The sequence below is a fragment of the Schistocerca gregaria genome, chromosome 2 (assembly GCF_023897955.1).
Source record: "Schistocerca gregaria isolate iqSchGreg1 chromosome 2, iqSchGreg1.2, whole genome shotgun sequence".
In the NCBI taxonomy this organism is placed as follows: Eukaryota; Metazoa; Arthropoda; class Insecta; order Orthoptera; family Acrididae; genus Schistocerca; species Schistocerca gregaria.
In genome coordinates, this window is record NC_064921.1 from 960867228 (window position 1) to 960884005 (window position 16778).

At 41.8% G+C, this 16778-nt stretch overlaps 1 protein-coding gene across 1 annotated transcript in view; it reads right to left on the reverse strand.

Annotated features, from left to right (window-relative positions):
* LOC126335438 (organic cation transporter protein-like) overlaps positions 1-16778 on the reverse strand; it is a 112776-nt gene that overhangs the window by 28537 nt on the left and 67461 nt on the right. The window contains exons 4-5 of the mRNA XM_049998720.1: positions 3937-4195; positions 3686-3854 (exon numbers count right to left, since the gene is read on the reverse strand). Coding sequence (XP_049854677.1) covers positions 3686-3854; positions 3937-4195 — 428 coding nt within the window. The remainder of the gene's footprint in view (positions 1-3685; positions 3855-3936; positions 4196-16778) is intronic.

Genomic DNA, 16778 nt, shown 5'->3' on the forward strand with positions numbered 1-16778 from the left:
TATATTTCTTTGTGTTTGACATTCGTGTGAATCAAGGAAGTCGAGTGATCGTCAAAAAATGAACGCAAAATAATTTCGTATGGTGATTAAACATTACTTTATGAAAGGCAAAACGCCTCAAGAGACTAAAGAGAAGCTTGATAAACATTACGGTGACTCTGCACCTTCGATTAGAACATTTTATAAGTGGTTTCAAAATTTTCGAAGTGGGCATATGGGCACAAGAGAAGCTGAACGTTCTGTAGAGGTTACGACTCCAGAAATCATTGATAAAATCCATGATATGGTGATGGATGACAGAATAGTTAAGGTACGTGAGATTGCTAGTGCCGTGGGAATCTCGAATGAACGGGTACATAATATTTTTCATAAACATTTCGACATGAGAAAGCTATCCGCAAGATGGGTTCCGCGATCGCTCACACTTGAGCAAAAACGGAATCATGTGAAGTGTTGCAAGGATGGTTTGCAGCTGTTCAGGGAGAATCCGTAGGACTTTAAGCGTCGTTTCGTCACTGTGGATGAAACATGGATACATTACTGTACTCCTGAGACCAAACAACAATCCAAACAATGGGTTACCAAGGTCGAAACTGCACCAAAAAAGGACGAAGACCATTCCTTCGGCCAGAAAGGTTATGGCGATTGACTTTTGGGATTCGAAAAAGGATAATCCTCATCGACTATCTGGAAAAGGGTAAAACTATTACAGGTGCATATTATTCACCGTTATTGGACCGTTTGAAAACCGAGATCCAAGAAAAACGCAAAAAAGTCATTTTCCATCACGACAATGAACCAGCACACACCTCAGCAGTTGTGGTCGCAAAATTAATGGAAATAGGACTCCAACTCGTTTCAAATCCCCCCTATTCTCCAGAATTGGCTCCTTTGGACTACTATTTGTTCCCCAGTTTGAAGAAATGGCTGGCGGGGCAGATTTTATTCAAACTAGGACGTGATTGCAGCAACTAATAGCTATTTTGTAGACTTGGACAATTCCTATTATTCGGCAGGGACCAACAAATTAGAACAGCGTTTGACGAAGTGTATAAGTCTAAAAGGAGACCATGTAGAAAAGTAAAAAAGGTTTACCCCAAACACGTAAGTAGTTTTTATTTTTGCACGGACTTTTCAAATGCCCCTCGTATGTCCACAGTTTCGTTGGGCAGAATTGTGGTAAAATTTGGTGCCAATATGACATCATTACCCTACCTCTCACTTCATATGAACTTCTGAACTCTGGCCTTTTTTTCATACGTGACTACACCCTCCTACTTGAACCGTCGCCGACGGTGAGGTCGCAGGACGCCTCGTTCTTACACACGTCACGCTCTTGCACCACTTCAGATGAAGATTGTAGGCAGCTTGGACCCAAATTTCAAAATTTTGCGTCACAGCGGGAGACAACTACAGTGTTTCGAAAAAGTGGGCCTCCATCTGTGTTGCACAGTGTACATCTCTCATTTTTGCAATGGTGCAGGAATGGAGCTGATGAAGTACTCCTGGATTAACCTCTGTAAAGGAACATTTGAAAACATTTCTTCTACTCTGTTTCAGCTCCTGTGTTTTCCGTGAGTGTACAGACACTAACTTTGGTAGCACTGATTGCCTTCGCTCTTCACCAGAATGTTTTTGGTTTTGTAAAGTCTATCCAACAAGATTCTGTTGCGGTGGTCGTTCTGTGATTCAAGCACTGCCCTTTTGATAGTCAGAGGCTTCATCTCTAGCGTCTCTCCATTCTCCTATGATTTGTTTTACACCAATTGTGGTGTCGTCGCTGTTTCCTCACGAGCTTCTTTATCGAGATTCTGTTCCATGGACAGTCCATCCCATCAAGAGCAGAGATAATTCCCCAATAGCTATTACTCACCTCCTGTAACTTGTGGTTACAACTTCAGATACCTGCATTGTCATCCATTTATGGAAATAGTTGGGGACCATGTTGGAAGACTGAAGTTATGCTTCGTCCAATTCTAATGAGAGACCGAGCGAGGTGGGGCAGTGGTTAAACACTGGACTCGCATTGGGGAGGACGACGGTTAAATCCCGCGTCCGGCCATCCTGATTTAGGTTTTCCGTGATTTCCCTAAATCGCTCCAGGCAAATGCCGGGATGGTTCCTTTCAAACGGCACGGCCGACTTCCTTCCCCGTCCTTCCCTAATCCGATGAGACCGATGTCCTCGCTCTCTGGTCTCCTTCCCCAAAACAACCCCCAATTCTAATGAGAAACTCTAAATTTTAAGTAAAACGTGAGAACTATTCATTAAAAATGTGTGACGTAGCACCGAAAGTGGATATAAAATTATATTATTACTAAGGAAGTATAAACGTAGGCTTCCGCGGCCGTTGTCACAGTCAATAATCTACTGTGTCCAACACTACGGTGGCATTTCCCTGTCTGCCTGGATTACGACTATCTGAGAGTTGTCCTTTAGCTCCTTAATGGTAAGTCGTTCCTCCTTACCTATGTTTTGCTTCGGAAGCTTTGCGCGAGTCAAGACTCGTACTGTTACTTACCGGATCTTCTCTGCCTCTGGTTGTGGTAGATGACAAACTGAAGCCTCCAATGATTCGCTAATGTCTGCTGACGCGCCCTAATCGATAGTAGGCAGTTAGTAAACAGCACTACGTCGCTGTCGCCGCTCAACTTCCTATACGCCGATTTCCACCAATGGTAAGCAATAAAGGAAACTCCAATGGAAAACGCCTATTTCCGCCCATGACAAGGCGCTGTGCTAAGACCAATAAAAGAACAACTAATACCCTTCCACCTCACCCTCATATCCAATGACAGCACTCCTCAATAGTAAATAAGTAATTAAACTAGCGCCCATTCAACAGTTAGCAACACAATCTGAGGAAGGCGTCTTGGCAATAGTCGCCGAAACGTCGGAATTTTATAGTTGACAATGCTTTCACAGACCCAGAACAATTTTATTGACTAAGGAAGTAAATTACGACAGAATTAAAACGGTACTTTGGGGTTTGCTTACTTTCCGCAAGAGAGCAAGTTGAAATATAGTCCAGTTCTTAGTTATTTGTGTTGTCAGACAGACAGAAAGAGGACCTGAATGTTATCATTATTCTTTTCGGTTTGATGCTTTGAGCAACACTACTTGGCAAGTTTTTACTTTTAATTCGTTTACTTCTTATGGCGCTTCATCTGGTCAGAATAGCAATAATTAGCATAACAAAGTGAGACAAAGCAAAGATGATGTTCTTTACAGGAAATGCTCAATATCTCCGCCATCTTTCCTCAACAATAGCTGTAGTCGAGGAATAATGTTGCGAATAGCACTGTAAAGCATGTCCGGAGTTATGGTGAGGCATTGGCGTCGGATGTTGTCTTTCAGCATCCCTAGAGATGTCGGTCGATCACGATACACTTGCGACTTCAGGTAACCCCAAAGCCAATAATCGCACGGACTGAGGTCTGGGGACCTGGGCGACCAAGCATGACGAAAGTGGCGGCTGAGCACACGATCATCACCAAACGACGCGCGCAAGAGATCTTTCACGCGTCTAGCGATACTTTTTTTGGTTCTAATAAAACCCCATGTCATTCCAAGCATGTGTGTCAATTTTTAGCTCTCTATCTACATTATTGCATGGTTTATTAAGTTTTCAAATTTATACTGACTTTTTGATCACCCAGTATACTTACAAGAACTGTTACCTTACCTGGCGCACAAGAGAATGACCATACTGGGTAACGATATAGCTAACTGGAAGTGACGCCAGTCGTTGAACAGGTGTGCTATGCACGGAAGCGTAATTACTCCAACAGACCAGAGATGTTCGTAGCAACATGAAGCCACAATCTTCCCTTTACCTTTCATCATCGCTGTACCTGCAATAAACATGAATATTCTACAAATCCGTCTTTTGAAGACGAACTGTCACCTCATATTGTAGAAAGATATTTTACTCACATATGATGTAACCAGAGGTGAACATACAGGTGCATGCGGCTGCCGTCAAGAAGCGCAATAAACAGTGCAGAACAAAATATGGTGTAAAAGCAACAGCCACGCCGCCGAGTATCTGCATAGTCGCGCCACCGAAGAGAACCAGATCTGGCGGCACTGTCCACAGTAAAGATGTGCACGCCACTCCTCCGAACAAAACTCCCATCAAGTACAGCAACTGAGACACTGAGACCAGGATTTTCCGTTGACAAACGAGTTGCCACTAGAAATAAGAACAATTAGTAGCAGCGATTAAGTATTTACACTACTGGCCATTAAAATTGCTACACCAAGAAGAATTGCAGATGAAAACGGGTATTCACTGGACAAATGTATTATACTAGAACTGACATTTGATTACATTTTCACGCAGTATGGGTGCATAGATCCTGAGAAATCAGTACCCAGGACAACCACCTCTGGCCGTAATAATGGCCTTGATACGCCTGGGCATTGAGTCAGAGCTTGGATGGCGTGTACAGGTACAGCTGCCCGTGCAGCTTCAACACGATACCACAGTTCATCAAGAGTAGTGCCTGGCGTATTGTGACGAGCCAGTTGCTCGGCCAACATTGACCAGACGTTTTCAATTGGTCAGAAATCTGGAGAATGTGTTGGTCACGGCAGCAGTCGAACATTTTCTGTATCCAGAAAGGCCCGTACAGGACTTGCGACATGCGGTCGTGCGTTCACCGCGATGGCGCCAGATACGGATGCGACCATCACGATGTTTTTCCATTCGTGCACCCAGGTTCGTCGTTGAGTACACCATCGCAGGCGCTCCTGTCTGTGATGCAGCGTCAAGGGTAACCGCAGCCATGGTCTCCGAGCTGATAGTCCATGTTGCTCTTCAAACGTCGTCGAACTGTTCGTGCAGATGGTTGTTGCCTTGCAAACGCCCCCATCTGTTGACTCAGGGATCGAGACGTGGATGCACGATCCGTTACAGCCATGCGGATAAGATGCTTGTCATGTCGACTGCTAGTCATACGAGGCTCTTGGAATCCAGCACGACGTTCCGTATTACCCTCCTGACGCAGAGATTCCATATTCTGCTAACAGTCCTTGGATCTCGACCAATGCGAGCAGCAATGTCGCGATACGATAAACCGCAATCGCGATAGACTATAATCCGACCTTTATGAAAGTCGGAAACGTGATGGTACGCATTTCTCCTCCTTACACGAGGCATCACAACAACGTTTCACCGGGCAACGCCGGTCAACTGCTGTTTTTGTATGAGAAATCGGTTGGAAACTTTCCTCGTGTCAGCATGTTCTAGGTGTCGCCACCGGCGCCAACCCTGTGTGAGTGCTCTGAAAAGCTAATCCTTTGCATAGCATAGCATCTTCTTCCTGTCAGTTAAATTTCGCGTCTGTAGCACGTCATCTACGTGTGTAGCAATTTTAATGGCCAGTAGTGTAATATTGCGAATGTAGTGATGTAGATACAAATTAAAAAATAAGCACACCAGACAAAATATTAGTTACTCGTGGAAGACATCACGCAAATGCATGAAACATTGCCACTAGCTTCGATAATGCACACAATACAGAGAGGAGGAGGATCAACAAGTTTCGGCAAGTATACTAAGCTCACTGGATAATAAATTGGTCGCCGCTAGATAAGTCATTACAGGCATTATTTAATACCGTGTAATTCCGCCCCTGGATAACCGCCTGAATTCAGTTAGAAAGTGAGTCTAGAAGGTTGTAGAGGCACTCGCATCCAGGTTAATCCCACTCGCTGAGGATTTGATTGTGCAGTTCCACCATACTGTCGGAATGCTGATGTCGGCGTTTTACCTGCTGTTCTAATATGTCCCACAGATTTCTTGTGGTGCTCAAGTCAGGTGATTTTCAGGCCAATCAAGGCGAAACAGGATGGAGGATCACTCAGGAAACCAGTCACATATTCTCCCAGTCCGATGAACTTTGCTGTTGGCGTCTTGAAAAATAAGGGCATCAATAGCATAATGTAGATGTTGATGTTGATGTAGATGTTGTTCTGATCTTTCAGAATGTTTAAATAAACTAGCTGGTTCGTGTTAGTGGTCGCCTCAGTGAGTGGGCCCCATTCATGATAAGAAAAACACTCGCAAAACATCATAGACCTGCCCTTGCACACCTTCACGATGAAATGCTTCATTTGGCCTTCGGTGCACTCGACGATGTGCGTCATTTGAATGTAGGCAAAAACGTGATTTGTCCGACCGCGTTCCGCTAGTCATCTACTGTCAACGTTCAACGATTTCTACTCCACTGAACACACGCAGCTTTATGTGGTCTCTTGCGAGAGGACCGATTCCAAATGTTCGTAGCAAGCAGTTCCCGACGCAGTGCTCTCTTGCTAGCAGACCTGTGGACCTTCATTCACTTCCTGCTGCAGTTCCTGTAGGATTTGGAAGTGATTTTGATTCACAAGCCGTGAAACGCGTCTCCATTCCCTCTCGGTCAGGATCGTATCCCAGAGACAGTTCTGAGTGTTTTATAGGCACGTGTGTTACTGAAATGTTTGCAGACACGTTGAACAGTCCACCGTGAATCACCAACAAATCCAGCAACTTCACAAATCGTATGACTATGCGCACAGCCCAACACGGTTATCGCTTCCTGCCACTCTGTTCAAAAATGGTTCAAATGGCTCTGAGCACTATGGGAATTAACATCTGAGGTCATCAGTCCCCTAGAACTTAGAACTACTTAAACCTAACTAACCTAAGAACAACACACACATCCATGCCCGAGGCAGGATTCGAACCTACGGCCGAAGCGGTCGCGCAGTTCCGGACTGAAGCGCGTAGAACCGCTCGGCCACACAGGCCGGCCTTGCCACTCTGACACGCCCTTACGTTTCCCCATGTTTATATACAGTATCCACTGGAAACATTAATGTCTCACTGCTCGCCACTTCCTTCCGTATGCTTATGTAGGGGCAGTGTGTGTGCAGTTGAGCGTGTGGCTCGACCACTGCGCTATCTATAAAAGCTTAACAGCTCTTCCTTCCAGTGAGCTTATATCGCGCTAATGCTAGTCTTTGATTATTTTATACTGCAGAACACGCACGTTGGTGGTTATGTTTCACCCGTTGGACCAAATAGTCGCAGACATTTTCTATGGAGTTGTGATCGGATTTGGCGGGCCCATCGAGGCATGATATGGCACCTGATATTCTGTCAAACCAGGAAAGTATGTTTGCTCCCAATCCCTATCAGTTGGAGTCTTCTTTCAACCACTGTTTTTGGACCATGTTTCATGGCTGCAAATGATACACCATTCCTTATGGTCTCTTTGGACAATCCACGTTGGTTTGTCAGCAATCTGGCAGTTTCATTCACAGTGTGGTCATGGACACATCCAATCACGACTGCTCTTTTCTGCCATTCTGTAAAGCATCTTATATCGATCCATGTTACTGCTCTGATTCCATACAACCGACTGCTACATACACACCATTTCACAACCATGTCCAACTACAGCACTCCAAACCAACCAGTGCTTTCTTTTAAGGACGGTACAATATTTTGTCTGGTAAGCTTAACAATAGCAGTACGGTACTCATCTGTCATGCTCATCTGTCATAGGAGATGTCTAACAGTTTCTTAGAATTATATAACATATAACTGTTTTCCTTTAATATTTGATGTGTTGTCAACATAAAAACTGTTAATGAAAGCGTAAATGTTAGAGTTAAGAGCATCAGAGCAATAAATTAGAGATACTTGGATTGTTCTCCAACAAGTAATTCAGAAGAGAAAAGAAGAGAATACTAGTTGGACATATGCATGCCAATAATGCTTCTGGAAGAATGATAAATATTTCAGGAAATTGTAGGTTACGAAATTTCATATCATTGACTTGTATAAACACAATATTCAGTGGATACATCATTATTTTTTTCGTAAGTTGTTTGCGTCAATGAATTTTTTTCGTAAGTTATTTGCGTGTGCGGTCGTTTTCGTGAGGTTTGATTCGCGCATCAGCATGAATTAAACCTCACGAAAACGACCGCACACGCAAATAACTTACGAAAAAAATTAATTGACGCCAACAACTTACAAAAAAAATCATTAGTACAGTAAAAGGCAAAAAATTTACAACAGATAAAATTAAAGTTTCAAAAATTTCCTCCACCATCTTTAGCACACATTCCACCTTTGTTTACAAAATATCATGTAGTTCTTCTGAGAAAATCTGGACACATTTCATGACAATTTGAAGTATTATATCCTGCCATATAGCCTACAGCCTACCCATTACAACTGCTCGCACTACACCCACATCTTGTGCGTATTCTAGCTGCTTGGCTGTAGGCTCTTCTCCACCACAAGTGCCAGCTTCTACAACCGTTACATGCATAACATCGATACCAGCATTGCGATCGCAAACCTGTTCTTCTTCTGTAGTCACGTGCTGCCGCATGCGTATCTGTCCACCTGCCTATATAGGCCATGGCCCATCTATCAGCAGAGAGGTCCCACTCTGCATTTTACAATGGCTGCATCCTACAGCCCATCAATCAAAGCCCCATCTCCCCCTTTGAAGCCCATTGAAATCATTATGTCCTGAGCAGCTAGCTTATTGGCTTCACTGCACCACCTCATCGCTCACCTCGTTGGCTCATCACCGTCATCACATCTCAGGCTACTGCCACGGATCGAGTGCCGCATCCTACCAAACAACGAAGCTTGCCAATGGCGACACTGCTCAATGGCTTCACTGATTCTCCCACCCGCCTTGCCAGTATCGCAGCTTCATTGCCAGGTGTGCACACGCTGCAGCTTCATCACCAGGCACTAGCAGCTCCCATGCTGCAGCTTCAGTGCTGTATGCCAGCTTGCACATGTTGCAGCTTAATCACTGGGCACCAGTTGAGCCTGCACTGCAGCTTGAGCACTGGGAGCCAGCCACACCAAGCACCACAGCACTACACCAGGTTCCGGAAAGGCACATGCTGAAGCCACTAGGTCTGGCCAGTCAGCACCCAGTGTACTAGATGTAGCGGAGCACTCTCAGTTCAGGTACCTGATAATAATTATACCTTGTCTTGGTCATGCAATCAACTACTATAGATGCCTACCTGGGAACAGCTGTTCATCTCAGATGTCCTTACAATAGCATCAGGACAAAAAATGAACCAATACTGTTCACCTTGGTTGACAGAAGAAATACTGAATGTAATTGATGAAAGGAGATAATATAAAAATGCAGTAAATGAAGCAGACAAAAAGGAATACAAATGTCTCAAAAATGAGATCGACAGGAAGCGCAAAATGGCTAAGCAGGCATGGCTAGAGGACAAATGTAAGGATGTAGAGGCTTATCGCACTAGGGGTAAGATAGATACTGCCTACAGGAAAATTAAAGACACCTTTGGAGAAAAGAGAACCACTTGTATGAATATCAAAAGCTCAGATAGAAACCCAGTTCGAAGCAAAGAAGGGTGGAAGGAGTATATAGAGGGACTATACAAGGGCGATGTACTTGAGGGCAATGTTATAGAAAGGGAAGAGGAAGTAGATGAAGTTGAGATGGGAGATACGATACTGCGTGAAGAGTTTGATAGAGCATTGAAAGACCTGAGTCAAAACAAGGCCCTGGGAGTAGACAACATTCCTTTAGAACTACTGACGGCCTTGGGAGAACAAGTCCTGACAAAACTCTACCATCTGGTGAGCAAAATGTATGAGACAGGCAAAATACCCACAGACTTCAAGAAGAATATAATAATTCCAATCCCAAAGAAACATGTGAAAATTACCGAACTATCAGTTTAATAAGTCACGGCTGCAAAATACTAACCCCGAATTATTTACAGACGAATGGAAAAACTGGTAGGAGCCCACCTCGGGGAAGATCAGTTTGGATTCCATAAGAAATATGGGAACACGTGAGGTAATACTGACCCTACGACTTATCTTAGAAGCTAGATTAAGGAAAGGCAAACCCACATTTCTAGCATTTGTAGGCTTGGAGAAAGCTTTTGACAATGTTGACTGGAATACTCTCTTTCAAATTCTGAAGGTGGCAGGGGTAAAATACAGGGAGCGAAAGGCTATTTACAACTTGTACAGAAACCACACGGCAGTTATAAGAGTCGAAGGACATGAAAGGGAAGCAGTGGTTAGGAAGGGAGTGAAACAGGGTTGTAGCCTATCCCTGATGTTATCCAAACTGTATATTGAGCAAGCAGTAAAGGAAACAAAAAAAATTCGGAGTAGTTATTAAAATCCATGGGGAAGAAATAAAAACTTTTAGGTTCGCCTATGACATTGTAATTCTGTCAGAGACAGCAAAGGACTTGGAAGAGCAGTTGAAAGGAATGGGCAGTGTCTTGAAGGGAGGGTATAAGATGAACATCAACAAAAGCAAAACGAAGATAATGGAATGTAGTCGAATTAAATCGGGTGATGCTTATGGAATTAGATTAGGAAATGAGACAGTTAAAGTAGTAAAGGAGTTTTGCTATTTGGGGAGAAAAATAACTGAGGATGGTCGAAGTAGAGAGGATATAAAATGTAGACTGGCAGTGGCAAGGAAAGCGTTTCTGAAGAAGAGAAATTTGTTAACATCGAGTATAGATTTAAGTAAGGAAGTCGTTTCTGATAGTATTTGTATGGAGTGTAGCCATGTATGGAAGTGAAACATGGACGATAAACAGTTTATCCAAGAAGAGAATAGAAGCTTTCGAAATGTGGTGCTACAGAATAATGCTGAAGATTAAATGGGTAGATCACATAACTAATGAGGAGGTATTGAATAGGATTGGGGAGAAGAAAAGTTTGTGGCACAACTTTACTAGAAGAAGGGCACGTTCTGAGGCATCAAGGGATCACCAATTTAGTGTTAGAGGGCAGCGTGGAGGGTACAAATCGCAGAGGGAAACCAAGAGATGAATACACTTAGCAGGTTCAGAAGGATGTAGGCTGCAGTACGTACTGGGAGATGAAGAAGCTTGCACAGGATAGAGTAGCATGGAGAGCTGCATCATACCAGTCTCAGGACTGAAGACCACAACAAGAACAACAACAACTGTTCACCAGAGACCTTCTTCCAATATGCAAAGGCACTTAGAATTCTTGTATCTGTCAAGCACATAGTGCTTTCATTACCCCTATCACTACATACTCCTTTAGAAAGCCAGGTTTCGAACATTGACCTTGTTTAGTGAATTTAATTAACACTACATATTGTGGTACACAGGCCTCAGATATTGAGTTATGGAGAGATGTGTTAATGTAGAAAATACATGTCTTCTGAATTATAAGAAAATGACACACTGTTGTATGGCACAGACACTCATTGCAACAAAATTATTCTCTTGCTCTTATACAAAATTCACTGGGAATTAGATTTTCTTGAATGAATTCATATAAGACACAAATGAAATGAAATGTGTGTATGGCATCGTTGGCCAGGAGGCCCCGTTTGGGGAAGTTCAGCCACCAACAGCATGTCTTATTTCAGTCAACGCCACATTGGGTGACTTGAGCGGCAGTGATGAAGATGAAATGACGATGAGGGCAACACAACACCCAGTCCACGAGGGATACAAACTCCAACCCGGCCAGGAATCGAACCCGGGCCTACTGCATGGGAGGCAGGCAAGTTACCACCCAGCTAAGCAGGTGAGTAAATATTATCATGTAAAATTCATATCTGTAACACAGTAAGTAATAGTCACTTATGCAAAGCATCGAGTATTTTTCAATATGGGGCCATAATAGAATCACAGCAGTAACTGAATATAATAAGCCTATTTGGATGCTTTTAAAGCCAAAGTGGACTCTTTATAGGCAGATTTTTATGTCTGGAGTGCAAGACAGCTGCCATACATTACGTGTGATTCATCAGACAACTTATCTCATTGCATCCAGACTGAATCTTTCACATTACAGCAGAGTGTTAGCATTTTTTAAACTTTCTGCAAGATTAAAACAGTGAGTGAACCGGGACTCAGTCCCAGAAGTTTGTCTCCTGTGGGCAATGCTCTCATTGTAGTCACCCCATCAGACTGACCATTGTTAAAGCAATGAATGTCTCTTAGCAATCAAGCCTAGGCTATGTGAAGCAGTTCAAATAAAAACTGCCAAGATCTCTGGAATTCTAGCTCCTAGAATATGTCACCATCAACAATAATAATGATATTGTGTCAAGAATTCCCAAATATCATTAAAGATTCCAGACTTACACAACTATCAGAGTAAGCAAAGAGGCTTTTGAATAATAACAGAAAATGTTCAGTTTTTACACTGTGTACCTATCAGTTTGTACACAAGAAGGCCCAGGGGAAAATGGAACATATTTTGTGGATTGCCTCAATAGAAACAAATTATCTTTCAGTTTCCTCATAAGATTGTCAGGAGAAAAGGCTGCTCTGGATTTGATCTCTCTGCCATTTTAACACACTTTTGTCTTGGAATTAGATAATTTATCTTCATTAAAAATGGTTTGATTGTTGTAGCTTGATAGCTGATTATAGCAGTGCCACCTACTGGCCCTGATGAACCATTCAGTAGTCATAATGACAGCAGGTGCTCATGTAAAAACAACAGTGGATCATATCTGTTCAGTTATTTGTCATAATGAAAGTAATCCACTGTCCTGCACAATCACACAAATTTATAAAAAAATGACTGGTTCCAGCCAACATCAGTCAACCTCAGATAAAAGAAAGCAAGCTATTGACAATGGGATTCATGGTTTCTGCAGTGGTGGTATTGAAACGTGGCATCTGTTTTATGTTCTGAGGGTAGCCACTCAAAACTAGTCATTTAGTTTGAGATTAGTGTAATTGTATTGGATAATAAATTATTTAAAAAAAATCAATAACTGTTCATTTCCAACCAACTGAAATATTGTTCCTTCCAGTTATCATAGTGACATTCCCACAGTTTCCATAGAGAAGAAAACTGGGGAAAAGAAGAATAAGTAAAGTTCAACAACCCATCAGTGATGAGGTCATTAGAGGCAGGTTACAAGCTCGGATATACTAAGAACAGTGAAGAGTATAGGTTGTGTCATTTTCAGAGAAGCCTCAATGGCAATTGCCTTAACCTCTTAAGAAAAACGCAATTCAGGATGACTGGAGATGAGTTGACCAGCCTCCCCCCCCCCCCCCCCTTCCACACACACACCCTTGTCCTGTTGCAGGCAGATAGTGAACTATTGTCTTGTAAACGTTCTTGGTTTTTGAAATCTGTTCAGTTGCCAGTAGCGCTGTTTCATTGATCTTTGATATTATGACTGTTTACAGGTGGCCTTACAAAAGTCATTACCACTTATGCATCAACATATTTTTGCTTAGTGATTGCCCATAACATTGCATTGAATTACAATATATGTACCTTATAAGGTACCTCCTCAGTTTAATATAGTTGTTAACTGGCAGATGGCAAAATGATCTGATTGTTTTCTGTTAGTCTATTGTGGGCCTAAAACAAGTATTCTACATTACATTCAGTTGCAACTAAGGGTGTGATGGAAGTAACCACCTATTTTCTACATCAGAATCTAAACACTAACATCAGTAAATTTCAGCTATTAACATTTAAAGCAACTGGTTCTCATGAGACTGAAATAACAATGTTTGTGGTATTACATCAGCAGAAACAGATAACAATAAATTTCTCTGTGTCCACCTGGACAAAAATCTCCTTTGGGTAAACTACATTACTTCTGTGTGTGAGAAAATCAGCAGTAGCCTGTATCTTGTGAGTCAGTTGGCAAAAATAGTGGCAATCGAAACACTAAAAATTATTTACTATGGAGCAGTTTATCCATTTTTTAATTATGGTATTGAACTGTAGGGTAGACCTACAGCTGAACAGAATACTAGTGTTACAGAAAAGAGCCATTAGGTTAATGCATGGACTAAAGCCCAAAGAGTCCTGTCATGAAACTTTTCTTCAACATAAATAACTAACAGTGTATTCCTTGTATTTGGATAAACTTATTATATGTTTCTGAATAGTAAATATAAGTACAGTGATACACATAATTATGATACTAGAAATAAGGTGAACTACTTCAGGCAGAGGACAAAATTAAAAATGACTGACAATAGTCCTTATGTTAACGGGCAACCTTCAACAAGCTGCCACAAGCTCTGAAAACTTGTGAACCAAAGCTGTGCCAAAGGAAGATAAAAGCCCTCTTAGTAAATAAGTGTTTATATACACTCAGTGAATTCTAATCTTTTTGGAATTTCTTGTAGCACATAATATAATTAGAATACTAAGACAGATGTATGTACCATTGCTGTAAGTGCTTTCTATAGTAATGTACTCAACCTATGTATGACATTTTGCAAAAGACATCAGCTTGATGATCTATACACAAAAAATGTAAATAAATAAATAAAATAAATAAAAACAAATAAAATTCTAACAGTGTACGCTGCCTTCTAACAAGCCTGAACTACAAATGTAAAGATGGCATTTTGTGTTTTATATGTGCAGAGCAGTCACTAAACCATCTCTACAATGAGGAATTAACATAACTATCACACTGTAGAGAGTCATAAAATTTTTGCATATCCGGAAGTCCCATGGAAGATGTATCTAGAGAGATGAGAGAGTTCTTTTCTGTCTCACATGCTAAGGCATTTGTATAGCCATAGCTCACTGTATTTGAGGAATGGCCCAGCTAACACATAGGTTTATTTACCTTGAAGACCTTTTATTGTCAGTGGACATCTATTAGACACACCATATGTTCATGTTCTGTACCATGGCTGCTGAAACTGCACTCTCAATCTAACATCATATCATAGGAAGCTCTATACTGGTGGTCCTGTTTAGACACAGTTATTCCACAACAGCAGTGATGGTCATTCATTACCTTTGAACAGTATCTGAAAACTGTATTTGTATAGTGACACCATTAACAGACTGTTAACATCAAAGTTCATGACTCAGTGACACAATAATTACATTTAGGGAGATACCATTGTTGTTGTTGTTGTCTTCAGTCCTGAGACTGGTTTGATGCAGCTCTCCATGCTACTCTTTCCTGTGCAAGCTGCTTAATCTCCCAGTACCTACTGCAACCTACATCCTTCTGAATCTGCTTAGTGTACTCATCTCTCGGTCTCCCTCTACGATTTTTACCCTCCACGCTGCCCTCCAACGCTAAATTTGTGATCCCTTGATGCCTCAAAACATGTCCTACCAACCTATCCCTTCTTCTAGTCAAGTTGTGCCACAAACTTCTCTTCTCCCCAATCCTATTCAATACCTCCTCATTAGTTACGTGATCTATCCACCTTATCTTTGGTATTCTTCTGTAGCACCACATTTCGCAAGCTTCTATTCTCTTCTTGTCCAAACTAGTTATCGTCCATGTTTCACTTCCATACATGGCTACACTCCAAACAAATACTTTCAGAAACGACTTCCTGATACATAAATCTATATTCGATGTTAACAAATTTCTCTTCTTCAGAAATGCTTTCCTTGCCATTGCCAGTCTACATTTTATATCCTCTCTACTTTGACCATCATCAGTTATTTTACTTCCTAAATAGCAAAACTCCTTTACTACTTTAAGTGTCTCATTTCCTAATCTAATTCCCTCACCATCACCCGATTTAATTTGACTACCTTCCATTATCCTCGTTTTGCTTTTGTTGATGTTCATCTTCTATCCTCCTTTCAAGACACTGTCCATTCCGTTCAACTGCTCTTCCAACTCCTTTGCCGTCTCTGACAGAATTACAATGTCATCGGCGAACCTCAAAGTTTTTACTTCGTCTCCATGAATTTTAATACCTACTCCAAATTTTTCTTTTGTTTCCTTTACTGCTTGCTCAATATACAGATTGAATAACATCGGGGAGAGGCTACAACCCTGTCTCACTCCTTTCCCAACCACTGCTTCCCTTTCATGCCCCTCGACTTTTATGACTGCCATCTGGTTTCTGTACAAATTGTAAATAGCCTTTCGCTCCCTGTATTTTACCCCTGCCACCTTTAGAATTTTAAAAGAGTATTCCAGTCAACATTGTCAAAAGCTTTCTCTAAGTCTACAAATGCTAGAAACGTAGGTTTGCCTTTTCTTAATCTTTCTTCTAAGATAAGTCGTAAGGTCAGTATTGCCTCACGTGTTCCAACATTTCGACGGAATCCAAACTGATACTCCCCGAGGTCTGCATCTACCAGTTTTTCCATTCGTCTGTAAAGAATTCGCGTTAGTATTTTGCAGCTGTGACTTATTAAACTGATAGTTCGGTAATTTTCACATCTATCAGCACCTGCTTTCTTTGGGATTGGAATTATTATATTCTTCTTGAAGTCTGAGGGTATTTCGCCTGTCTCATACATCTTGCTCACCAGCTGGTAGAGTTTTGTCATGACTGGCTCGCCCAAGGCCGTCAGTAGTTCTAATGGAATGTTGTCACTCCGGGGGCCTTGTTTCGACTCAGGTCTTTCAGTGCTCTGTCAAACTCTTCACACAGTATCGTATCTCCCATTTCGTCTTCATCTACATCCTCTTCCATTTCCATAATATTGTCCTCAAGTACATCTTTCTGCCTTCCCTTAGAACTGGGTTGCCATCTGAGCTCTTGATATTCATACACGTGGTTCTCCTCTCTCCAAAGGTCTCTTTAATTTTCCTGTAGGCAGTATCTATCTTACCCCTAGTGAGATAAGCTTCTACATCCTTACATTTGTCCTCTAGCCATCCCTGTTTAGCCATTTTGCACTTCGTGTCGATCTCATTTTTGAGACGTCTGTATTCCTTTTTGCCTGCTTCTTTTACTGCATTTTTATATTTTCTCTTTTCATCAATTAAATCAATATTTCT